Below are 26,233 nucleotides of genomic sequence, written 5' to 3'. Positions count from 1 at the left end.
AGTTCACTCAAATTTTTTTATTCTGCCATGTTCTGTCATATATAGAGTAAAACATTTTTTTTTTTTTTTTTTTTACTTTTATTGGAAAAAAATCTTCAAATGATCTTCTTTTGTGTTCTGCAGAAGAAACAATGCCATACAGGTTTAGAACAACATGATAAAAAATTCATTTTTGGGTGAAATATACCTTTAAGTACAGAATAAAAAACAATAATTGTTATAAAAAAAGGCATTGTTTAATATGCCTTATTCTACCAGTGTGGTGGGATAAATAATTAACGTCTTAGAATGATACGAACAAACTCTGTTATTAATATAAAAAGTAGAACTTTCTACAACAGATTTAATATGTTCTCTTAATGTACCTTGTCTTTTCTCATGCCAGTTAAATTCTCAATTAGTTAAGCAGCGCAATTAAAAACAACTTTTAATATGACAATATTGATCAATTTAATGGATCAATCATCAGCAGTTTACAGAAATAATTCCAATATCTAACGTCAAGTGTAGGAAGACACTTAACTATTGTGCTTTGTCACCTGAGGCCAATTAAAGGGATAGTTCACCCAAAAAGAAAAATTCGCTCAACATTTACCCACTCAAGTCATTGCAAATCTATATACTGCTTTATTCTGTATTCCACAGAAGAAGAAGAAAAAAAACATAAGGGGAAGTTATTAATGTCTGAATTTTTATTTTTTTGGGTAAACTATTCATTTAAGACTTAATATGAAAACAAACATTCCTATGCTTATGAGTTGGAGCATGTCAAGTAGCTCATAACTTAATGTGGAAAATTATTTCTACAGCTGCTTAAAAAATCCACAGTGCACTGTACAAAGTAATCAACATGTAAGTCAAACACTACACAACATTAGAGCATTTATTGACTTGAGGAGGGAAAGCTCACTTCCCCTAATGACTCTTGGCACAAATGAGGATTGCATCTAAGCCCTCAAACTAAAACCATAAATACAATACAAGATAACTCCCCGGGGTAAGAATATTTAGAGGCAAGACCCATTTACATTATACCAAAATACCTCTAAAAAGCCAGAATGAATAACGGCATGCCATTTTCCCTTGTATAAAAAGTAAACAGTGGCAAGTGGCGGTGATTCAAAAGCTGATTGAACCAGTCCAAAATAAAAGAAACATTTTTTGTTCTAAGTTCACATTAGCAGGCACTATTGGAACAGGAAGCTGTCTGAGATGCCAGTTGAGTACCCTGTGACGGCAGTTCACTCTGAATCTGAGAGAACGATCACTTCCTCTGGGTCGCACTGAGTCGCCACGTTCACCTGTCAACACATCAACCACAGGAGTTAGTTCTTTGAGTAATGGGCCTGTAATGCTGTATTATTATTGTAAACTTAAACTAATAAAAACATTTATGGTAATTGAAACTAATTTTGATTGAAATTGAAATTTCAGGTATACTTCGGTAAATATTTCAGTTAGATGCCAAAGCAACATTTGTAATTTTTTCGTTAGATTTAAGTGTAAGTACTAATTACTCAAATAAATATAAAAATGACATTTAAAAAAAAAAAAAATTACTAAAACTTCAATAAAAATATTAATAAATACTATAAAACTATATTTATCATACTAAAATAACAGTGCAGTGACTATTCACATGGCTGAGAAAGTTGCAATGCAATAGACCTTTTTTAATTCTCGACAGGAATGAAAACGAGGCTGTGAGAGACACTATTGCGTTCAATGGATTGTACTGCTGTTTAACAACGAATTTTCAGCTGACAAAACGACTTTGCGAAAAGAATTTCAGTAGCTAAAAAAACGTTTTTTTTTTTAAAGTTAAGAGTTAAAAATTCGATGTGATCTAGAACCTTTATACAGCACCTGCCATTGTAAAGACTAAGTATCCCACACATGCGAGTGACAACTATAGATTGAATATGTAATACGAATGTGCATGACGTCATGAGTTTTTCATCGTTTTTGTTGTTTACACGGAGACCATTTTCAAAAACTTGCGCTTTAAAACCCGTTTTCAAAAGTTTGCGTTTTCAGGCACCCAAAACACTGTAGTCGTGTAAACGAACGGCCAAAACACATAAAAAGTTTTACGATTTTGGTAGAAAACGGTGTCGTGTAAACAGCCCCTCAGACAAGTCATTTCACTCCACTCGGCGGCCATCTTTGAAACGCCTCTCGGGCATGCAATCCACCTTATTCTGCTCTAAACAATGCGCGCTGCCATGACGACGACTCCGGTTGTCAACTTCCGGTTCGTAGCGATCGACCGGTAAGTTACTAGCAGAGAGAGAATGAGTTCAGGTTCCACATGTGCTGTTGTTGGTTGTTTTAACAATTCAAAGAAGATACAAAACTTTTTAGAAACTGAGTGCTTCGAGCATAAGATAAGAAGGAGAGAATGTCCGTGTCCGGTTCCGTATCAGCTACATTCAATGCCAGAGTGTAGACATTTAGAGTGGTTAGCTGCGCTAAAACTGAAACATCCACCGAAAAAGGTGTACGTCTGCTCGCATCATTTTGTTGACAAACGCCCCACGGATGACCATCCCAACCCGGAATTATACCTTGGATATGACAGACCAGTGGTGAAGAAGAGACGTGCAATTGTTCGTGTCGAAGCGACAGGTAAGCCACTTTTAATGTTGAATTCTGTTGAGTTAACGTTAGCTACCTCCGGTTGTTTACATTTTACAAAATATTTATTTTATCTGTGGGCAGCCTAACCTATATTTTTACAATCAATATGCCCCAGCCTGAAATATTCGTGTCATCTGTGGGCAGTCTAACCTACATTTTATGAATAATATGCCCATTATGTGGATAATATGTAATAATTTTATGTAACACTATGCCCATTATGTAATAATATGCCCATTATATGCCCATAATGTGTTTACATTTTTACGAGCTCCACCGGCCTGAAATATTCTTGTTATCTGTGGGCAGTCTAACCTACAGTTTTTTTTTTTAACAATATGCCATTTATGAGTAAATATGTTAAAAACATGGCCATTAATGGTTTATGCCTTTGTCCACCGAATGTTACTGTAGGTTTAATGCTATATGAGTGCTATCTTTATGTGGGCTAGGTAGTTGTTAGCCTGAGCGAGGAAGAGCTTCCATCACCATTTATCATAAGCTTTTACTATAATGTTGTCAGTGTGAGAAACATGGACAGAAAGAGTTTAACATGTAGCCTATGTGCTCTTTTTTTTTTACAGCAACAGCAGAAGTGACAGACCAGGAGGATGAGGGCATACCTGAAGTGCCACAAGTATCATACAGCACTATTTCCACCCAGTGGGAAGATCCATTGCTTTGGGACCACAACTATGGTGAACAGCAGGGTGCTGATGAGACAGCCAAAGATGCCACAACACAAACTGAAGATTTCAGCTACTCCATGCTTCAGAGTGATGCCGATTCATTCCTCTACACTGGAGTCTCACTGGAAACCTTCAACTCTCTTGTTTCCACCTTAGATGGATTTGCTGAAAGGGCTTTTGTTTTGTCAGTGCGTGATCAGATACTAATGACACTGATAAAATTGAAATTAAATCGTGTGCTGGGTGACCTTGGTAGGCAGTTTCATGTGTCTCAGAGTGTTGCCAGTAAGGTTATCTCCTTCTGGATTGATAAAATGGAGGAGGTCTTGCGCCCTCTTATTATCTGGCTCCCAAAAGAAACCATTAAGGCCACTATGCCAACTGCATTCAAGAAGTTTTTTCCCAACACTACCTGTGTCATTGACTGCAGCGAAAGTTTATTACAGAAGGCGAAAAATCTTGACTCTAGAGGGGAGTCCTACAGCCATTACTACTCGCACAACACAATCAAATACCTTGTTGCTGTTGCCCCATGTGGCTTAATCATGTTTATCTCAACTGGATATGGAGGACGTGCCAGTGACAAATATATCACTATGAACTCTGGTATCTTGGACTATTTAAAGCCTGGAGACGAAGTCATGGCAGATCGTGGGTTCTTGGTTCGTGATTTGCTGTTTGAAAAAAGGGTCAAATTGGTTCTGCCTGCTTTCACTAGAGGGGGTGCCCAGCTAACTGAGGAACAAGTCACAGCATCTCGCAGGATTGCAAATGTTCGGATTCATGTTGAGAGAGCAATCAGACGACTTAAAGTATACAAGATCTTGTCTCAAGTAATACCAATAAACATGACCCCCAAAATTGAAAAAATCCTCAGAATCTGTGCGGCCCTCGCAAACTTAAGGGGTGATCTCATCTGTGAGTAATAGTTCAAGTTCAAGTTCAAGTTTATTTATATAGCACGTTTAAGAACAACCATGATTGACCAAAGTGCTTAACAAAATTCAAGATAAAAAATAAACTAAAATAAAAATACACAAACAATACACAATATACAATAAAAATAAGCAACAATAGGTCAAGATATCAAAGCTCAACTTGAATTGAAAGCCAAGGCATAATAATGGGTCTTAAGCAAGGACTTGAATGTTACAATGGTCCGAGCTTTCCTTACATGAATAGGTAAACTATTCCAGAGGTGTGGAGCAGCCACTGCAAAGGCTCTGTCACCTTTATTCTTCAACCTAGATCTGGGCACATCGAGGAGCAACTGATCACAAGACCTCAGTGCTCTGACAGGTGTATGGAAATGTAAGAGCTCCGTTAAATAAGACGGTGACAACCCATTTAAAATTTTAAAAACCATTAGTACAATTTTAAATTCAATCCTGAAACAAACAGGAAGCCAGTGCAGCGTGGCTAAGACTGGTGAAATATGGTCGCGCTTTTTAGTCCCGGTTAGAAGTCTAGCTGCTGCATTCTGGACTAACTGTAACCGACGAAGGGATGACTGCTCCAATCCAACATACAAAGAATTACAGTAGTCTAAACGGGACATAATAAAAGCATGTATGACTCTTTCAAAGTCTTTGCGTAGCAGGTATTGCTTGACCTTCGCCAGAAGCCTCAGCTGAAAAAAACTAGTTTTAACAACTGAACTAATCTGTTTATCAAATTTAAAAGCATTATCAAAAATCACACCCAGATTCTTGGTAAAAGGTCGAACATGTGATCCTAAAATACCAAGAGCATCTACACAGACATTATAATGTACCGCACGACCAAACACAACAATTTCAGTCTTATTATCATTTAGAGAGAGAAAGTTCTGATTCAACCAAATTTTTAGTTCACTCAAGCAGTTCAGCAAAGGCTGAAGATTATCCTTCTCATTGTTTTTTACAGGCAAATAAATTTGAACATCATCAGCAAAGCAGTGGAAAGAAATGTTATGTTTTTTAAAAATGGACCCTAATGGCAGCATATACAAAGAGAAGAGCATAGGTCCCAAAATGGAACCTTGGGGGACCCCACAAGAAAGAGGAGCAACCGATGAAGAGCAATTCCCAAGGTGGACAGCAAAACTCCTATCTGCCAGATATGATTCAAACCATTTAAGGGCTAAGCCCGTAATGCCAACACTTTGTTTGAGCCGGGATAAGAGGATAGAGTGGTTGACGGTGTCAAAGGCAGAGCTCAAGTCTAAGAGCACTAAAACAGCAGATTTTCCTGAATCGACTGCTAAGAGAAGATCGTTATAAACTCTTAGAAGGGCAGTTTCGGTACTGTGGCGGGGTTTAAAACCAGACTGGAATTTTTCGTAAATACTAAATTCATCTAAAAATGATTGAAGTTGATTAAAAACTACCTTCTCCAAAACTTTAGATAAAAATGGAAGTTTAGAAATGGGTCTAAAATTAGACAAAACTGAAGGATCCAAATTTTTCTTTTTTAAAAGTGGTTGCACAACAGCATGTTTAAAAGCAGCTGGAACAACCCCTAATAAGTGAAAACAGTGATGTTCTGAGGTTGTAGTTTCATCTGCACACACACACACACACACACACACACACACTTTACACATCTACATAAATTGCTCCTGTATATTTCATATTGACACTCGCTGCCTTTTTTAATTTTTGACTGTTTATATTTACTCTTTGTATGAAATTTAGCCTGAAATGGTTTTGGATAGTCATGTTAATTCAAAAAATCTTGTATAATATGAATTACTGTTTTTTTTATATTTTTTATATATATATATATGATATTTGTATTTTTGTAATTGAATTTGTCATGAAAATAGCTTTGAATGCTGATATGGCATTAAATAAAATAATCTGAATCTGTAAGAAATTTGTTGTTATTATTTGAGTTTGTGTACAATAGATTTTATCAGATTTGCATACAATTTTACATGAACAACATTATGTATTCATAAATATTCACTTATGTACAACAATACTTATGCTCAGCATTTTTACATGTATAAAATTGTTTGGGTAAAAAAATTACTTTTCATACTGTTAACAGCAGCAGCACCTAACAGTTGTTTTGTGATTTGAACTAAATGTTTCTGAGGGATATTTTCTATTAATTCATTATGCTCATGTATCTGTTCTGCAGTTTCAGTCGCTGACCAACAAATTCATCCACAAGCTGGGGCAACATTGTTGAGAAATAAAATCTCTTCAGATGTCCTACCCTCTCCAGAACATAGGGCTCATCAAATGGTACAGTGAACATAACTGTGTCAATTGGGCTCCAGATAAACAATTTGGCCATCTTCAGACCGGCACAAAACATGCCTAATTGTATCTGCATGTAATATCCTCGACTACCGGTTTTCTGAAGTTGTGGTACTCCATCTACTAGCTTGATGTCACTGCAGTTATGGTCAAGTTGATCCAAGAGGGTAGAATGGAGTTTACTTGGGACGGGACATTTTATTTCGAGTAGGACAGATGAGTCAATTACCCCATCTGGGTTGGCTGACAACCATGGCTCTGTGACACTAACAACGATGCCCCTGTGTGTAATACTCATGCCTTGCTCTCGAAGTGCATTACCAGCAACCACCTCATTCTCCTTACCATAGTTTGTGGCATAGTTGCCACGAAAGGAGGGGTACAGATGCTCTGCCATAAACTTATCAGGATTGGTGGATGCTCTAGAAGGAACCTTTTTAGCTGAACTTGCAGTTATTCTCAATTTTCTTGCATTGTGCCACAAATCGGAAGAACTCTGCTCCCTTGTTTCAGATTCTAAAGTAGAAGCCTGTGCACAGCTCACTTGAACATACAACTCATAGAAACTTTTACATGTCTCACATGTGAGATCAGAACCAGCATGTGTTTGATGGGGTCTTAAAAATCTTGCATCTACTGCAGTATTTGCAAGGCTACAAGGTTGCTCTACTGGTTTTACACTGTAACACTTGCCCAATAGACTGTTTTTTAACAAGAAAAGTGGCTTTGTTGGGTCTTTGTCTACATTATTTATCAATTCTGCTTGTGACATATATTGTGGGGTGTTTGGTAATGGCTGAGCACCTGACACACTAATGCTAAATTCATCTCCTGCCCTGTGGTGGCTGAAATTTATGTCCCTCAGTCGTTTTGGCTCAAGGTTCCTGACTGTCCCTGCATTCCACCTGCGCTGCTCATCTGTACATGCAAGCCCTGTCTTCCCGGTAGTAACTGCATTCTCAACCTGTCATGAGCACATTCACCTAAAACGTTACCAGAATCTGCTCTATATGCTTTTGCCATGTGTTTCAGATTGTGTCATCCCCACATCGCTAAACTAAATCGAAAAAAACATGCATCAAATGTGATCTGATCACGTTATTTTTTATTAAATCACAGATAAAAACAAAATGAACTTTTTTCTTTTCTTCATACCTTCCAAAGGATAGCTGATGCATGACTGCACGATCGCCCTAATCCAGCAATACATGAACATCCGGCAGTCTCTATCACCCCCGACTGCTGCAGCATAACCCAAGCAATAAGCTTAGGCTGATTAGCACTTTGACTTCTGTCTACCTCTGCTTTCAAAAATACATAGTCTCCGTGCTTCAGTAAGGAAATGCGGCCGACTTTATTACTAAAGAAGTAATTGAAGGCCTCTGTGCTTTTGTAATTGCGCATCTCCTCATGATCTACACCCTCCGAAAAAATTAAATAATTAATAATGTCAATATGGCTAACTCCTGGCCAAAGCTTCATGTCATCCACCCAACCTGTCAATTTTGAGGGATGTAGCACTCTGATACGGTCGCCTTCACGATCTTTTGTGATTTCATCAGCGGTGTGTAGCCACCGACTACTTCCCATCTTGACAGAATAATTATCTTATACTTTAATAACTACAATCTATCACCGCAGCCTTTACGCGAGTGCTAGCATTCTATGTAAACAAACACTTCAACCGGAAGTAGAAAACCGTTTAGTCAGTTGAACCCGCTATGAATCATGGGAAATAGAACGGGCGAAGAATAAGGTGGATAGCAGCTCCAATCTTTTTGAATGGGGAAACATCAAATTCTCCAAAAAACAATACGAGTGACGCATCTTGTGTACTTTTATAGTCTTTTGTTTCAGGACAGTGTCCCTCCAGGAGCAGGATTGGACACCCCTGGTCTATACAGTCATGCTAAAATATTCTGAGCTGGTAAAATCAGCCTTTTTGCTGCTGGAATAGTGTAATAACATGCAAATGCAATTCAACAGATTCAAATGGATTTACTGAAGTTTTTCAATGCGATGCAAACACACAGTCACCTTATTTCTCTTCGGCGGTGGTGTGGCTCTCGAGTTCTTGACCATGTCCTTCGTCGGAGTCCTTGTCCTCTTCCTGGTTAAGTCTTCCTGCTCAGAGCAGATGATCACACCCATATCCAGAGGAATATCACTGAGGTAAACATGAGAAAAACAGCACTGCATAAACAAGTAACAGTTCACCTAAAACTGCCATGTTGTTCCAAACCCGTATGGCTTTCTTTCTTCTGAGGAACACAAAAGGAGAAAAATCTGACGTCCACAGATCAGCATTTTGACATCCGCAGAATGGCAAGTTCTCGAGAGACATGGCAATGCCAAAAACATGAACAAGTCATTCTTTTGAATAAGTTCTTTTCAGTGAAATCCCATGATCTGCTTTGAAAAAACAGTCTGAATGATTTGGTTCTCAAGTTCAACTCACACAATGATCCAGTTCAATATCCCGCTCAATGTGACTGACTGAAATATTAGTCCATGAAATATTAATAATGTGTCCGTTTCTCACAGAAAACCATCGAATGGTTTAAAATGACTGAATATAATCCATGAGTTGTGTGGACCTCAATGACATTCATGGTGCTTTTGATTAGATTGTTTAATTGTATGCAGAGAAAAAATGGCCAACAGTCTTCAGAAACTTTGTTCATCAAAACATTTTGTTCAAAATTAATAATTATAATAACATTTTTAGGAAAAACCTGCCTTGATTTTTTTTTTTTTTGTACTTGGCAACATAGGCCAAGTTTGGTAAAAAAAATATTCTGATAAAAAAAATATATATATATATATATATCATTGCAAATAAATAAGTATTAATGGTGATAAAAATATTAATGGTATTAATGGTAAAAAAACATTAAAATAAGATATTCTTTAAGCTCAATTAAAAAGTTAATAGCTTAAATAGTTATTTAAATGGGACATTTTCAAAGTCTTGATTTTGTTTTTGGGCTCTACAATTATAGGTTTTCATGCTTGAATGTTTAAAAAAGCATTATTTTCCCCATATATTACCTTGTTGCAGCACCTCTCTTCCCAGTCTGTCAGTAACGCTCTGTTCAGTTTGTTTCTATGAAGCCCCTCCTTCTGAAAAGCGCAATGTGCTCTGATTGGTCCGCTGGACCAGTGTGCTGTGATTGGTCAACCACTTTAAGTGTGTTTTGTAAATGTCACGCCCCTTACCAAAACTGCGAGTTTCAACACACTACTAACGCAACTCAACAAGGCCTCGCCCATTTTTTGCTCTATACCTTGAGCAAGAATTATTTAAACGAGGAACATTGTGAGGTTTGTTCCCGGAAGAGAACTCAAGGCTACAATCGAGGCGTTTCAGGGACTTCAGACACAGTGCGCACTGATACAGTGAATAAGTCCCTTTGGAGTGACTTTGTGCTTTGTAACTTTGCAGACCTTTTTCATGCTCGAACAGCAACACTACACACTAAAGAATGAAGCATAAAAGAACCCCTTTAATAGTAAGTGATTAAACAAACACATTGTCATTGTAAGTTTGTACAATTCCTTCAGTTTTACCTGTCCCGTGTGCATTTCCCATTGTAGGCGGCAGTTTGTTTGTCAGTCGAGGTGCGTTTTCTTTTCCTGTAGTTGCCCGTCTCGTCGATCAGTAACGGGCTTGTTGGAGGTATAGGACTGCAGTTGGCTGATCTCATGGGGGTTGGCGATGAGCCCCGATTGGTGGAGACAGTCTCAGTGGAGATACTGGTGCTTTTCGAAACAGGTTTAGTGTGATTAGTGGAAACAGATTCTGCCTTGACGGTAGGCAAAAAGTCCATTGTCTCTGACTGACTGATGTCCTCTGTGGACACAGGGCTTTGTTTATCAAGTCTGCCGTTAGTGTGTGTTTCCACAGATCCTGCCTCATGTGTGCTGCTGGCCGGAGACTGCTGGTCCTCGTCGCCCGGATCTTCCTCTGTATCCTGTACGGATGATTTGATTGACAGAGGAGAGTTCTCATTGATTGGCTGTTCGTTGTCACTGTTGTTTAACTGCTCCTCTTCGATGTCCTCTTCGTCATCATCTGAAACACATCAGCAAAGGAGAAATTAGTTTTCTCACCATGAAGTGGACACATTGAATATAAGAAACAAGGTTTTAGATGACGGAGATGAAGATTTATTCACTTCATACCTGGACCAACTTGTTCTTGACTGGCTTGGATCTCCTCTTCAATATCAGGATCAGAGGAATCATCCGTTTCTTCATCTTCTTCCTCCTCCTCTTCTTCCTCTTTTGCTTCCTGTTCCTCTTTTTCTTCTGTTTCCTCTTTTTCCTCCTTTTCTTTTTCTTTGCTGTCACCCTGCTGCCCATTAAGTGCCTGCAAACGTGAAGGAAGGAAAAACAGATTTAAAATTGCTCATAGTTTTTGGCTGAAAGAGAAAAACGGCTGTTACTTTCAATCAAATTGGGGTTATTTTATTTTTTTAATTCAGTATCATTAAAAATATTGAATTTAATTAAAAAGTCTAATATTAATACAATCATACGAGTAAAAGCTCATTTAAAACAATAAATAAATAATTTTTAAAAAGCATTTTCGGTCTTCGACTAAGTGCATCCAGAATCAACAACACAGCAAAATTTGTTAATTAACGATAAGTTAATTAAACAATATTATTATTATTTATAATATTATTATATTAATATTATATTTATTTAATGTGTTAATTAAAATATAATTTTTAAACTTTTTCAAATTATATAAACTTTATATTGTTCTAAAAATGTAGATACTACATATTGCTGTTTATAACTTATATTGTTATATCGTTAAGTATGAATAAAACTAATTAAATATTTATTAAAAACCCATGGTAAACCTGCCTTGATAACAAAAAAAATACTATTTTACGTATTGCTTTAAACATTTTCATTGTACTTGGCAATTTAGGTCAAGATACCTCTATATCTAATAAAAATAATAATAATTCTGATGAAATAAAAGGTAAATAGACTTATATCAATCTTAATAATAAAAATATGAATGGTGAAATATTACTAATATTTCCGATATACTAAAATGACTCAAATTAATGGTTTTAATTACATTAAACACTTAATATCCTCATAATTTATTTTAAAAAGAATTGAATTAATTTTAATGGATCTTTTTCACTTTTAATAAATAAGATAATTAAATAACTTCTAAAAAAGTGAAAAATATTCATTAAAATTAATTCAATTCTTTTTTAATTAATTCATTTTCTTAGTTATTTAATTAATCTTTTTTTTTATAAATTAAACAATATCTTTGCATTAAGAAAGAATTTAACTTGATTATTTATTACATTTTGATATTTTTACATTTTTAAATTCATGTTTAATTTATTACAAGCATTTCATTACATTTTAAGCATAACATTTCAGTTTGGTTTTATATCTGAATCAGTAATATTCCTCTAGTTCTCTGTAGATTTTTAAAACAAAATGAACAATAAGAATGTACTTTGTTCTTTTACCTCTTTCTTCAGTCTCTCTCGCTCTTGTCTTTTCCTCATTTCCTCGACCTCCATGTCTTCCTGTTTATTAGCGTATTTGTTGATCACCTCCTCCAGGCTGCTGAGGGCCGTGTCTCTATTGGAGCGTAGTCTGCGATGCAGTGTTGGGTCAACGAGTGCAGGATCTAACGCTGGAAAAACACAGGGAAAATCAATGGAGCTTGCATTATTAACTTACGATCACATCAATCCAGAAATGTACATAAAACACTGATGAGTTTGAGGCATCAAAGAAGCAGAGCATCAGACTAATACAATATGACTTCCTTATCTTCTCTAGCTGAACTAAATGGTAATTAAATTGAATTACTAGGTTTGTATGAATCCGTAAGGTGGGAGCCAAAGTTGTAGACCATGTCAAGGTGTCGTCTCTCCTGCAGTTTGTTGCCCGTCTCTCGGAAGGCTTCTTGAGCGATCTGGGTCATCTGTTTGCGGGCGAGCTGGAGGTTGTAGCGTTCGTTGGCGCGCTGCACCACCTTCAGGATATCCGTGTAGTCCGGAGGATTGTGAAAAGCTTCTGTACTGTTAATGTAGCGTTCGATCTACAAACCAAAGAGAAAAGCAGATGGTAATATATGAAAACAAAGGAAAAATATAGATAAATATTCATTCTTTTATGAATATATCCCCTGGGATTTCATTCCAGTGCATGAGCAATTTTTATGAGGGTGTCTTTCATCTAGCCATAAAAAACCACACTTCGAGATTAAAAAAAAATCTATCTGAATAAATGTAGGAAATTATTACAATAAAAAGATACTTTTATAAATGTAATGTACTACTTCAATTTTAATTAATAAACACATTTTTGTCACTTTCTTTGGCATTTTTGCCTCAAGTTTGTCAGTTCACCTTTTAGGCCACGTTCACACAGCAACAGATGGCGGTTTGTTAGTCCTGTATTTGAGTCCTTAAAGGGGTCATATAATGGTACATGCACTTTTACAAGTTGATTGTACTGAAATGTGTGTTGGCAGTGTCTGTACACAACCATCATAAAATGATAAAAATCCATCCAGTGTTTTTGTTTTAATCTCCTTATATGTTTTCCCCTGCCTCAAATCGAGCCGTTCGACGTCACACGGTCGGACGCCCCTCCCGCGATTGTTGATTGACAGCCGCGTTTCAACACAGACCCGCCCTCGCTCGTGAGCCAGCTGTCAATCATAGTCCGCGCGGACCGGCGTGGTCATTGTTGATATGCTGGAGCACTGTCTATGAGCAGAATGGCGTCTAAGCGATTGTGGTGTTCTGTTCTTGGGTGTAATAACGAACACAGCAGTCATTTTAATGTTCCCAAATCTGAACCGCTGAAGACGCAGTGGCTGAGTTTGTTTTCGAAGGGAATATTCCCCACGAGCAACGTCAATGCTCTCATGTTTGCGCGAATCATTTCTCACCAGACTGCTTTATAAACGAGGGTCAGTATAAAGCTGGTTTTTGACCAGGTTAAATAACTGTTTTCTTACAATACTAATGAGAATTTTTAATTAAAGTATATTACAAACTTTTAATTTAGACCCTAAAGAATCATATTAGCTTGTACAAAAATGGCATTATATGACCCCTTTAATACGGTTACGTTCACACACAATATGGTTATTTACGGCAGTGATAACTGCATTCTAGAACCGAACTCACACCTGTACATTTTCAGGACTCACAACTGCAATCTCGGAAAACCCGCGCTGTGAGAACGGACCTGGAAAACTAGTTGTCTGTCCCGTCATACAGTGTGAGAGACCCCACAACTGTGTGTTGTGTTTTCATGTGTGGTTTCGGTAACTTACAGCGATGGAGATATGAACTGTGTGTCATCTAAAGGTTTTAAATACAGTCACTTTTCTCCATCCGGAGTGGCTTCATGCATGGCGTGACTCAAATGCTCGCTCTTCACACAGATATACAGTAAAAGCTGCTGTCGGTTAATGAAGATTTGACGGATGAACTATTACTTTGGTTGCTATTGTGGTTACTGGTTAGAGAATACGGGCTTGACTTCTGTTGCACATTCACAAACAGTATTCAAGGCACTAGTGTAAGTTACTGTTTGAACAGGACATTTCAAGACTCAAAGCTTTAATTAAAATTGCTGAACATAAAGAGTATTTTGTCACTGTAATATTTCTTTGGTCAGAACAGGGGATACCAAACACACGAGACAACTGAACATTGCTATGGCTACCATCACAGTGTCAATCATCACGGTTTCGGGAGCGACTCATGTTCCATACACACATGGAACGATACTTTAGGGGACTCACTCCCGCTTTAGATACGGTTTTCACTTTTGAAACTTTTCAGTGTGTATGTGGCATATGAGAACTGATCTCAAGGGACGTGAATTCAGAAGCAAAAGAAAAACCTTTTTGTTGATTTCTGGGTAGCGTGTTCCACTGTAGGGAATCTTCTGCTCGATCACTCGACCCGTCAGCGTGTTGCAGCCCTTCAGCTCGCACAGTTTTTCATAGATCTTCATCATCTGAGACCACAACAAGAGCATTAAAGATAAAGTTCAGAACAAGACCATATAAAACCCAATAAAATCTCATTATTTCAATGTAGTTTGACTGCATTAAAACATATCATGAGGAATCAAACCAGAACTCAAACTTCCTGTCCATTCCAATAAGACCATTTATTGAAAAACAAGCTACAACTTCCGCAATGGATTTATTCGAGCTAAATCAGCGAGACGAAGAATTATAAAACAAGAAGAAACAGACTCACCTTGCGTTTGAGCTTGTGCTCCTGAATATAACTCGAGTCTTCCTTCTCCAGATCGTCCACACTCAGCTCTCTCTCCTGAAGCCGGCGGATCTCCTCATTATACACCTTCAACAGGTTTTCCAGGTAAGCTAACTGAAACAGAACATGAGAGAACACAAATTACATGTACTAAATCCCTCAAATAATTTCAATGTGCACAAGTATAGAAAACTAAAGTTGCGTTTCCAGAAATAAATCCCATTCATTTTTTATTATTTGTTATTTTTAGCAATAACAAATAAACTTTTTTTTTTAACAAGCCTAACACATGAACAGATATTTTAAGTATTCATATATGATACTATAGCCTACTTATTTATTTGCATAAATGGAATATTGTTTATATTGTACTGTCATTTTTTATTTAGTTACATGCTTGATTAGATAAATAGTACAATCCCTAATAAAATAAAATACAGTGTTGTACATTTGTTCTTTACACTTTTTTTTGCTTTAAATATAAGTTTGAATGATTGGTTTGCTTCATGACTTACTCTGCATTCTATTTACCTTCTATTTTTCTACTTTGAAAAGTGTGTTAAAAGATACAAGTCAGACATCGTAATTCATGCAATAAAACACTTTCACGGGTCAGAGGTTGTTGATTTCAAATAGGAATATCTCACATCCCACTTTAACTGGAACACAGCATGCAAACTCTTTACTGAAGACTTTTATTGAAATGGAGGAAATTAAAATTCCCTATGGAGAAAATGAATGGAAAAATAATTCCAGAACCAAGGCCAGCTGAAAACCAACAGTGTCAGTATAAAATCCAAGACCGCTGCCATATCGACCTTCACAACATATAAAACATATAAAATCTATCTGTGTGTTATGATGGATTGCTACAGTACCTGTCTCCTTGAAGCCCTTTTCGTTTTCTTCGATTCCTCATCCTCCTCTTGCTTTTCCTCTTCTCCTTTAACCTCTGCCTCCTCCGTTACATTTGTCCCATTGCTCTTCTCCTCAGGTTTCGCCAGAGAAGGGAGAGACTGTATGGAGCTCCGCTTCCGAGCTGTGTGCTGTTTAAGAACGGTGCAGAGTTCATTAATGTAGACGAAGGTTTTGCCCGTGTTGGCCTGGGCCCGTGTGAGGCAGCGGCCCAGAGTGTTTCGAAACTCCACCGACGACAGAAAGGTCGGCAGGGCCTTAGAGTGTCTGTTCTGCAGGTAAGTCACGACTTCTGGATGATCCTGCGAGTGTTTGGAGCAATGTTCCACAAACTGGACCATGAGACCATACGGTTGGATTAGAAGTGGGACAAGAAAGGAATAATTTGAATAGGATTACAGGACGAAACCCCCCAGAATGTTATGTACATATTAAAGTTTCTAAACTGGTGTCCTGTTAAACATTTTTGCAATATGTAGTTAGTATATTATGCACAAGATGCTGATTTTCTGCATGAAAAATGAGTTAACTCTCGGTAAATATTCATAAAAAAACATACCTCTGCAAACAGTTTTTCATTCTCCGCTTGCAGGACATGAACATCCTTCTTTGCAGATGCAAACGGGGACTGTGTGATGTGTGTTGGACGTGGCAGCTGATTCTTCAGAGGCGTTTTCGACTGGCGGGTCGTAGTATATGAACAGGAAGCAGATGTGGAAGCTTCTTCATCGTCATCATCCAGGATCACAATGCTGTCCATCACTGCTCCGGCCATCCGGAAGGGAGGAGAACGAATTTGCTGGGGAGTAACGAATGTGGAGGTGTCAAGCCTGCATTTCAACTACACCAATACCTGGAAACACACCAGTTACTCTTTAGGATTTCACTCTTTGACTCAGTAAACAGAGTTACATTTACTCTAGGTGATTCAGTCTCTCTGTAACTGTACCAAGCATATCCAAAGTGCTTTTTTAACATCTCAAAATCTACTTCAGTGTATTTCATATTTACTTGTTCAGCTTTTTTATACATACTTGAGCACTGAGCATTGAACTGGCCAAAAGCGTCAAAGTCCAAACTGAGATCCCAAAATCTGTATGTACCTGTAATAACAACATATTCATCAGTGCAATATTTCAGCATGTACGAGACAATTGTGTCTAATTAAATTTAATAGCATGGCAAAATAAATTAAATATTCTCAAAGACATGGGGAAGCCATTAACTTAAAAGAAAAATGCTCTTTAAATTTGTTTCGGATGGATAGGATGTAATTACCGGTATGCAGGACATGACAACAATGCAATGACTAACACTGTCAATCGACTTGATTTACCTAACATAGATTTTCCATTAAAATCATATTAAAAACTAAAATAAGTATTAGTCACCACTGTAATAAAAAATAAACGAAACTACATACGATAACGATAAAAGCAGTAACTATGGTATTTTGGCGGTAACCATGCCTACCATGGTACAAATTTGTAATGGACTTTAAGGGTTTAGCTAATTCCATAGGAACCATATTTACTGCTTGACTAAGGCAATGGGATCTGGACACTGTAATAATTTCATATTATGTGGATGTAAATATAATAATTTAGGTTAAATTGCCTGCTGATCTGGAGACTGTAGCTCTTTAATTCGGTCATTCAGTACAGCTTACTTCCGTTTATTTGTTGAAAGCTTCAAACATCGATCATAAAGAGTAACTTCTCAACATGTCAAGTTCCTCACAGTATTCACAAACCCATCATAAAAATACTTTTAATAAAAGCTCGTTATTGATCAATCAATAAGAGGACAATTAGAAACAACTTACGCGCTCGGATCCTGAAACTCAGCGCTGGATGTATGTACAGCTCAACATGAGACGCGCTGGTTCGCTGAGGGCCAGTAATCTCAGCGCTGATTGGCTGAGCGCGTCGTATTTCTTCTGCGATTTGTTTTCAACGTTGTTCATGTGATGCTTATCAGCGCCGCTCAGGGATCAGGAGATCATAACACGCAGTGTAACCGTCTATGAGTATAACTCAGTGTATTTTCTTCAATTTATAGTAATTTATTTATAGACCAGAGGCGTAGTCAGATGTACATTTTACATTTTGCATTTTATTTTATTTTACATTTGTTATTTAGAAAACACTTTGTCTTCTATACTATTTATATATATATATAAAAGTATGTGTAGGCTACTGCGTTAGATTAAAACTGAGAAGGGTCATAGCACTTGCATTTTGTTGTCCTACTGTTAGTTTAACTGCTTCTATTGTTCTCATTTGTAAGTCGCTTTGGATAAAAGCGTCTGTTAAATAAATAAATAAATGTAAATATAAATGTAAATGTAAATTTACATCTTGTGTTTTGTTTCTCCAAAAACAAAACTGATACAGGTGCACACTATAGCCTCTGTATTGGGACATAGCTGTGTTATATGTAATATATATATATATTTCTTTTCTTTTTTGCTTTTTTTTTTTTTACAGTCTATGGTTATATGTTAATCATCTGTTTATATCTGTTTAGGCATGAACGTAATTGATTTCGATGTTATGAATGACTCTTTAATTGTTGTGGCTCCAAGCTTTCCTTATAAATAAACATTTTGTCTGCTATTAACTTTTCTTCAAAAAATGTTTAATTCTTTTTGAGGCATTGCTTTTTATTTGAGGTGTGACTTTTTTGATCATAAAAACCAAAGTGTAAATTGTGATCTTTTCATAGTCAGGTATTCTTATATTGGAAACTGATATAGGCTACAAACGCAATTTTCCCCATAGTTGTTCTTTGTAGAATAATAAGTTTCTGGACTGGATGGATAAAGGTGCTGGTCCGTTGTACACATTATGGATGGGGAAGGAAATTTCCTTGTGGTTGTTATTTGTTTTTGGTAAGCTGCTCCTGATGGTTTTGTTCAGCAAAATGTGCTTTGTGTTATTCGCCTGATTCCAATAAAACATTTCTGGTCTTAATTTTACAAAGGAGAGCTGTAAGATTCAAGTTTTAAGAACATTTCCCTTCTAAGGTTTGAAAGAAACATCTTGTTTATGATTTTTCTAAAGAAATTAGAACAAGATTTCTACCAAAGGTAAAAGAGGTTCAGTTTTAAATGATTAATGATATTTCTCCTTGTAATGAGTCCCTCAGACACAGATTTATTTTGGTTTGTAATGATTGCACCTTTTGTGAAGCAAACATAGTCGTTGGAACATTTAATTTATTCATTTTCAAACAGATTCTGGGATGACCTTTATGTTTGGTTAAGTTTGAAATATGTAATACCTGACTTTGATTTTAAAACTATAGCCTAAAATACTTTTCTTTTTCTTTAAATTATGATAGTTGATTTTTGGTTAACAATATTGTGTTGTTGGCCTGTTACTTAATACATAAATGCAGATTCTTTAAGAACCATCCCTCGTTCTTACTTTTCATAAAGATTTTTTGAACGTTAAAACCCCTGCGTAACCAAAAAAAAAAAAAAGTTTTTAACTGTTATCTTTTGAAGGTATATATTTGTATGATAACCTCCTTTGTGTAATATTTTATTTATGCATTTAATTTATTTTTATTTTTTAATGTTTCTTTTAGGTTTCTGTTGTTTATATAATCTTTGTTTGCTGCTGTTTGGACTTCTTGGAATTGTATTAAGCTTTGTCTTTTTGAGGTTTGTTTGGTCTCTTAGTATCAAGCTAATTTTTTTAAAATAAATTATAAATAAATTAAGTATCTTAACCTCAAACACTAAAATATATATTTCAGCTTGGTCTAGCAAGTGCAGTGTAGAGCAAAGGTTGAGCACAGGTTTTGCATAAAGACCTGGCGGTGACATTGCAACCTTAATAGGTTAAGCTATACTATAATTCAGTCACTAAAATATGCATACAGAAAATATTTATGATCACATTTGAATTATGAATAAAGTCGATCAACAAGTTGCTTTGCTAATAACCCTAACCCATGCTTTGCTAATAATTCTATATTGGCTGCTCTAAAACGAGTCAATCTGTTGTGCTAAAAGGAGAGATGGCTGATCTTCTCATTATTTTCTCACTCTGACTGTAAACTAAAAATTTAGTCAGAGTCAAAGCATTTATCAGAAATCAGAAATGTAAGTGATTTTTTGACTGATGATTTTATTCTGAATTAATTTTTGATTCAATCTGCATACATTGTCTCTTTTCCTTAGGCGTGCACATTCCAGAAAATGTACGGCTGTGAGTGGGATGATCAGAATAATGCAAGAAATGTGATGAGAAAGGAGATGAGATGGATTTCCCCAGTCAAATCAAGGATTAATCACTCAGAACAAGTGGAATAATAACAGAGCTTCTCTTGAGAGCGGAAAACATTACTTCAGCATTGTGTGCATTGAGTGGTTGAAGAAGTATGTTGGAAAGAGCAGCCTGCAGAAAACAGGTACATCAGTAATTATCCAGCAGTGAGCATGTGCACGTTTTCATAAACAGCCATATCACCCTGTAGCCCAAGACTGGTTGCCCACTGAAGCTAAGCATGGTTGATCCTGGTCAGGATCTGGATGGGAGATCTCCTGAGAAAACTATTGCTGCTGGAAGAGGTGTTAGTGAGGCCAGCAGGGGGCGCTCACCTGTGGTCTGTGTGGGTCCTAACGCCCCAGTATAGTGACAGGGACACTGTACTGTAACAAGCACCATCCTTCAGATGAGACCTTAAACCAAGGTCCTGACTCTCTGTGGTCATTAAAAATCCCATGGTAAAGAGTAGGGGTGTCCCGGTGTCCAAACCTAATTCCTTCCATTGGCCTTTATCAGCCATGGTGGCCTCCTAATAATCCCCATTCACTGAATTAGCCCGATTTTATGTTGTGGAGAAAAGTCATCTCTTTCTTGCAAATGAAGCTCAAGAGGCAGAGTTCCAGAAGTCTCTAATCTCTAATTGTGAAATCCTGACAATTGATGGTCAACCCTCTCTCATATAGGCAAAATTTAACATTCTCCAAGGACAATAAACTCTTCCCTAGGGAAGCTTGTTTCCGCCCCAGAATAAAACATTTTAAAAGATAATTGCGACTTTTTATCTCACAATTGCGAGTCTTTACATCTTTATTTCTCAGAATTGCAAGATATTAACTTACAATTGTGTGTTATAAAGTCAGAATTGCGAGATATAAAGTCAGAATTGCGTGTTATAAAGTCAGAATTACTTTTAAAAGTTTATATCTCGCAATTCTGACTTTATAACACTGTGGCAGAAACAAGCTTCCACACTTCCCAGAGGCAAGACAGCACGTGACACCTCTTAACAATGGCCTTATTCTTTTCACCATCACCTGTTCTTTACTGGAAAAGCCCAGACTAAGCAAAAACTGCTCAGTGACCACACAAACTTCTCAGATGTTCTTGACCTTTGTCAGTCATGTAGGCCATGAGGTCTCAGACACATCTGCCTTTATAGTATGTAAACTAATTCTACAATTGTTTTCTATAGGAAAGAAAAAATATTTCAGCAGTCACTCTCTCTCCACTCCACCTATAGCTGGTGTGTGGTGAGCGCACTGACTATTGATTAGGACTTTTGTTTTTTCTAAAAGTATTCATTTTTTTTGTACTCACCAATTTCTGTTCAAGCCCTGTGACATTTCCTCCATTATAAATAATTGTTTGATCTTTCTGACATCATGTTTATATACAGTGTTTATTATGCTTGACAACATTACTGAAACAGAAGTTTGCACAACAAAGCAACTCAAATTCTTGGCCATATTTGACCTACACAATTTGACCTATACAAATTAGAGCCCATAAGATCATTTTTTGTTTTGTTGTTTTTGTTTGAGTTAGCAACAGAAAATTCAATTAAAATATTACAAATAACACAGTAAATAGGGTCTTTAGTTTGAGAACTGTTTAATATTTCTTTTTTACTTTGTCAGACACAGTAATAAAACAGTGAGTTTGGCATGAATGTGAGATCAGATGTGTGATGATCAGAACTTTCACTTCACACGTATCAGCTGACTTTACATATATTCTCTGTATTTTAACTGTTTATAACAAATAAAAAACCTTTTCATTTTTTTAAATTGAATCCATCTGCTGCCTGATTCCCGTCAGGGACTTCATGATTTGAGAGAGAAAGACAGGTAACTAATGATTCTCAACACACAGCTCATTACTTATTTGAAGCACTACACTTGCATATCTCTAAACAACTGATAAAAAAAGTTCAAACGCTTAAAATTCAGAGTCCTAGAAACTAAATGCAATATTTAAAATAAAATAATTCACTTTTTTTTTCAGAATCTGTACAACTATCATTCAAATCTTTTAATATAAAAATACCTGCAGAGAATAACCAACCCAAACACAAACACAGCCATCTGAAATTCTTAAGCAAAGACTGAAACACAACATACAACTATTCTGAAAGGATTATTTACAAGCAGTTTCTCTGCACACTATTCAGCCTTCAGGATCACCTCCAGGTCCAGGTTTACTTCTCCTTCTACACAAGAGACAGATATAAAATAAGCAGACAGACAGTTATACAGGAGAACTATAGACAGCATCGATGAATTTTAAAAATGAAATTTGAGAGTGTGATTAACAAAAAAATATTTTATTTACCTTATTCTCTAATTCAGTGTCACTGGAGTCTAAATGAAAACAAAAATTAACATGCTTGGATATTTAATACATTCAAGGGCATTTCATATAACAAATACAATTCTAGTCTATATACTGTAATATGGTAATTATTTTTTACAAAGTAACAGGTCATTTTATCATCAGTTCACTTGTAAATAGCTCTTCTGTGTTGCAGTGATGTTAGAAAACCGACTTACCAGAAGAGCTGAACGTCCAGTAGAGAAACTTTATCATGCCGTAAAGCAGCAGAGCAACAGCGACCATCGCCATAGAGTCCTCAATAGAAGGAGCACTGACACCTGTATGAACAACATATCACATCAAGAGTTGCAGAACATTCTGACTGACAGAAATATTCTTTTGGAAATTAAAATATGAATCAGACTGTCATAAAGACTCTGAAATAACCACCACTGAAGTGGACGTGAAATTATTCAGGTTTAATGATTGATCATAAACACTGTCTGAAAAAGATGTGTCAGTCTATGACAGTAACACTCACCAATCACACTGAGTGTCGCAGTAGCTCGCCGTGTTCCTCCGTCGTGTTTGGCTACACAGGTGATGTCACCACCCCGACCGAGCCTCATCTTCCCCGAGTCCAGCTCCAGACGACTGCTCTGACTGAAGGTGCCATCAGACGCCTGTCTGTGACCCGTTACACCACCCTGACCCAGAGAGCGGGACTTCCCATCAGCCCCGGTGAACTCCCAGCCCAGATCCAGAGTGTGAGGAGCAAAACCAGACGCTTCACACTGGATCAGCAGCAGCTGCCCAGGAACCAGCAGAGGAAGAGGAGAAGGGTAGATGGAGAGAGATGGAGGCTCTGGAAACAAAAGAGTGCATTTGATAAATCAAATAATAATCTATTCAAATCTGACTTGAGTATGTCAGGATCAGAGCATTTAATCATCTCACCAACTATCTCCAGGTCCACGGCTACCTGAGCCAGCAGATGTGGAAGATACACTGTGCAGATGTAAGTTCCTGAGTGTCTCACTTGAGATTCTTCCAGAATCAGAGATGCATTTCCTGTTTCATAGAGGCCTGTGATGTCAATATCGGCTCCGGTCTCTGATGTCTCTGCAAACCGATCGTTCTTGCCATCGTAAGCGAGGACCAGCCGTCCTTCACCCCGAAACTGATAACGCCACTCGACAGAGAATCCAGAGCCGTGAACTGGAGAAGACGGGTCGACCCAGAACCCACAGTCTAACAGAACCGGTTCTCCCAGTCTAGAGCGGACCAGAGGAGTTTTACTGGAGACACTGAGAATGACTTTAGGAATGAGAGAAATATAGGAAGCATAGTGAGCAAAGGAAGTGTTTAACCATCATTAGAACAGAAGGGCTAAAAAGAATGTAGGTCTTATTTAATGAATTAAAATATAAGATACATGAACTGCAAAATCAAATTGGAATGCAAATAAAATTTAAAACAGCAGATTATGTATAACTATGTATAATAATAATTATTAATGTTATTTATTATATAATATACATCATTATTATGTATTATGCAAATATATGTATATATTATTATTTTATGTAATGTATGTAATATTTTCTTCTGCCAATATATGAGCAATTTTGTTTTTTTGTACCTTTTGGCTCTTTAGAAGCTGAAGGCGCTCTCATAATATTGGACAATGTCAGCTGCTCGTCAAGCCCTTGTGCCGCCACTGAGAACCAATCAGCTTGCAGGTAGACTGGACTTTGGGCGGAGTCAGTGAGAGCTGATGCCCATCTGACCATGGAGGCGTGAGGCATGAAAGGGTTAATCTCACACTTTGGTTTGTTCACGGAGCCTTTGGGAGGGTTCAGGGCGGCACTACAGAACGTGCCAGCTGGATCTGGAGGAGAACAGAGCATTAAAGTTTAGTTATCATCAAATATCTGTTTTGTACTCTAGAACAGGAGCTATAGTGTCATCCTGTCGTCTGTGACTGTAGCGTTGGATCTGGTTGGTGTAGAAAAGAGATTTAAATACAGTATTTATATTTGTCAGGCAGTATCATCCTACTATGCTATATGAAACATAACAGTAGATACAGACAACCAAGTGAGCACAACATTAAACAAAATATTTTTTGACATGAAGATGGACTTTAGTGAGTTATTATTGAGATTATATATTCCACAAATGTCTTTAAAAGCACATGCTGTATTGACACTAACCAGTCACATAGTAAACTCTGGACGGGCTGATGTCTGCAGGAGGATGAAGATCAAATATGGTCTCTTCACTGTAGGCTTCAGTTCTGATGAACATTAGAGATTTCTCTTGACTCATTGGTACTGAGAAACCTCCTCCATGACCGGGCTTCTCCTGGACAAACCAGCACTCCAGAACCGGACACCCAGAACCAGAAGCTGCAAGATAGGACAGATAATGCAAGATTATAAATATTATGAGAGTTCTGTTCATTGATCACACACACAATTTAATGTATTAAGCTGTAGTCTTGATTACAAACAGGCAGCAAAAACTTACCACGAAAACACAATGCAAATGCGATGATAGATATCTTGTATATGATCGAAATCTCAGACATCGTTGCTTTAAAAGTTTAAATGATATCTCTGTGCGGCTGTAACTTTTGGCGTGTTAAAGATCATTCGTCGGATTTCCCCAAAATCTTTCGTGCAGCTTCCAGCGTTTCACTTTCAGTTTAACTGCGTGTTTACGCGCATGCGCTTTAACAGCAGGAACAATTTTTGTGACATTTGAAAATACTCCGATATCGTGTGACATATTTTTCATGTATCATCATGTAAACATCGTTTAACCTCTCAAAATAGAAAAAAGCACCGAATCATACATTTCTCTAATACGTGTATTTTAGTCTTTCTAGTCTCCACTAGATGGCGCTCTGAGCCAACAATAGTAGCCTTTTCCAAACTCACCAGTCACCATAGATGGTTTTGGTTTTTGCCAAGATATCACGTGGTTTCTCGGAACAGAGTGCAGTTAAGGACACAGGGAAATACCATATTATTGTATCTAGTATTGTGTTGACAACAGATAGCCGAACCTGTATAGCTGGTGTAGTTTTATGCATTGCGTTGGCTATTTGAATATCATGAAGACTATACAACTTGCTCAAAATTTATTTAAGGATTTGTAAGTGGGGTAGGCTACATGAAAAGTGCTGTATATAGATGTCAGTTCCAAGCACCATACTAAATTTAAATTTGTTTTTTTGCCTGTATTTATTATTAAGTTAGTTAATGGTTTGTGAACATAATATAGGCTATCTCATCTCATTTGTTAAGATTAGTTATTGTATTCATGAACATAAACAAACACATGAGCTATACATTTGCAGCAGTATTTATCAATCTTTGTTAACATTAGGTAAAAATAAAAATACACTGGTCATTGTTTTTTCATGTTAGTTCACAGTGCATTGACTAATGTTAACAATTACAATGTTTTAGTAGACTAAATGCTGAAATTGACATCAACTGATTAATGAATGCTGAAGAAGAAGCTATTGTCCATTCTTAGTCCATTTTAACAAATGTTAACAAATGATAAGATGAAACCTTATTGTAAAGTGTTACCAATATGACTAAATACAAACAAGGTAAACTAATGCAATGCACCCAAGTGAGTCTAATGAAGTGAGTTGTAACTTATAACACTATTAAAAACAAATTGGTTTATATTTTGTACATGCATTTATTTCTTTATTGAAATTAATTGTGCAAAATAATTTGTACAAACTCCAATTAACCTCTTTCCCCAACCCCACCCCATTTCATTTGATTCAGTGTTATTGCTCAGTCTTTGTGGATCAGTGGAAG

At 36.9% G+C, this 26,233-nt stretch overlaps 2 protein-coding genes across 3 annotated transcripts; both read right to left on the bottom strand.

Annotated features, from left to right (window-relative positions):
• Positions 1-436: 436 nt before the first annotated feature.
• daxx (death-domain associated protein) lies at positions 437-17,692 on the bottom strand. 2 transcript variants are annotated; one of them, XM_056268391.1, is made up of 12 exons: positions 17,618-17,692; positions 16,827-16,895; positions 16,352-16,591; positions 15,756-16,124; positions 14,860-14,991; positions 14,495-14,611; positions 12,440-12,671; positions 12,091-12,260; positions 10,763-10,949; positions 10,148-10,652; positions 8,615-8,744; positions 437-1,301 (listed from the first exon to the last, which is right to left on the bottom strand). In XM_056268391.1, the coding sequence occupies exons 2-12, from the start codon at positions 16,839-16,841 to the stop codon at positions 1,242-1,244; spliced, it is 2,157 nt and encodes a 718-aa protein (XP_056124366.1). In that variant the 5' UTR covers positions 16,842-16,895; positions 17,618-17,692; the 3' UTR covers positions 437-1,241. The 2 variants fall into 2 exon arrangements, with proteins under 2 accessions (XP_056124366.1, XP_056124367.1); XM_056268392.1 differs by having other exon boundaries at positions 16,352-16,645; positions 17,618-17,686.
• A 4,232-nt stretch (positions 17,693-21,924) lies between these two features.
• Positions 21,925-25,103, bottom strand: tapbp.1 (TAP binding protein (tapasin), tandem duplicate 1). Its single transcript, XM_056268405.1, has 8 exons — positions 24,918-25,103; positions 24,602-24,796; positions 24,028-24,276; positions 23,343-23,702; positions 22,927-23,250; positions 22,622-22,723; positions 22,404-22,432; positions 21,925-22,281 (listed from the first exon to the last, which is right to left on the bottom strand). Exons 1-8 carry the CDS (start codon positions 24,976-24,978, stop codon positions 22,270-22,272), a joined length of 1,332 nt encoding a protein of 443 aa, XP_056124380.1. The 5' UTR covers positions 24,979-25,103; the 3' UTR covers positions 21,925-22,269.
• Positions 25,104-26,233: the final 1,130 nt, after the last annotated feature.

Source organism: Rhinichthys klamathensis, unplaced genomic scaffold (genome assembly GCF_029890125.1).
Source record: "Rhinichthys klamathensis goyatoka isolate OS25496 unplaced genomic scaffold, OSU_Roscu_1.1 h1tg000271l_1, whole genome shotgun sequence".
Taxonomy (NCBI): Eukaryota; Metazoa; Chordata; class Actinopteri; order Cypriniformes; family Leuciscidae; genus Rhinichthys; species Rhinichthys klamathensis.
The sequence above is the reverse complement of the archived record's forward strand: the minus strand, read 5'-3'. Positions and strand labels throughout refer to the sequence as shown.

What these genes read in the sequence shown, in the direction of transcription:
- daxx (XM_056268391.1), bottom strand. An exon ending in ACCCAGAAATCAACAAAAAG is followed by an intron (nt 12,672 to 14,494) that starts GTTTTTCTTTTG and finishes TTTGGTTTGTAG; the next exon opens with ATCGAACGCTACATTAACAG. An exon ending in GAGAGAGACTGAAGAAAGAG is followed by an intron (nt 10,950 to 12,090) that starts GTAAAAGAACAA and finishes TCACGTTTGCAG; the next exon opens with GCACTTAATGGGCAGCAGGG.
- tapbp.1 (XM_056268405.1), bottom strand. Translation starts at nt 24,978, where the DNA reads ATGTCTGAGATTTCGATCATATACAAGATATCTATCATCGCATTTGCA. An exon ending in AGCTTCTAAAGAGCCAAAAG is followed by an intron (nt 23,703 to 24,027) that starts GTACAAAAAAAC and finishes TCATTCCTAAAG; the next exon opens with TCATTCTCAGTGTCTCCAGT. An exon ending in CGTGGACCTGGAGATAGTTG is followed by an intron (nt 23,251 to 23,342) that starts GTGAGATGATTA and finishes TTTTGTTTCCAG; the next exon opens with AGCCTCCATCTCTCTCCATC.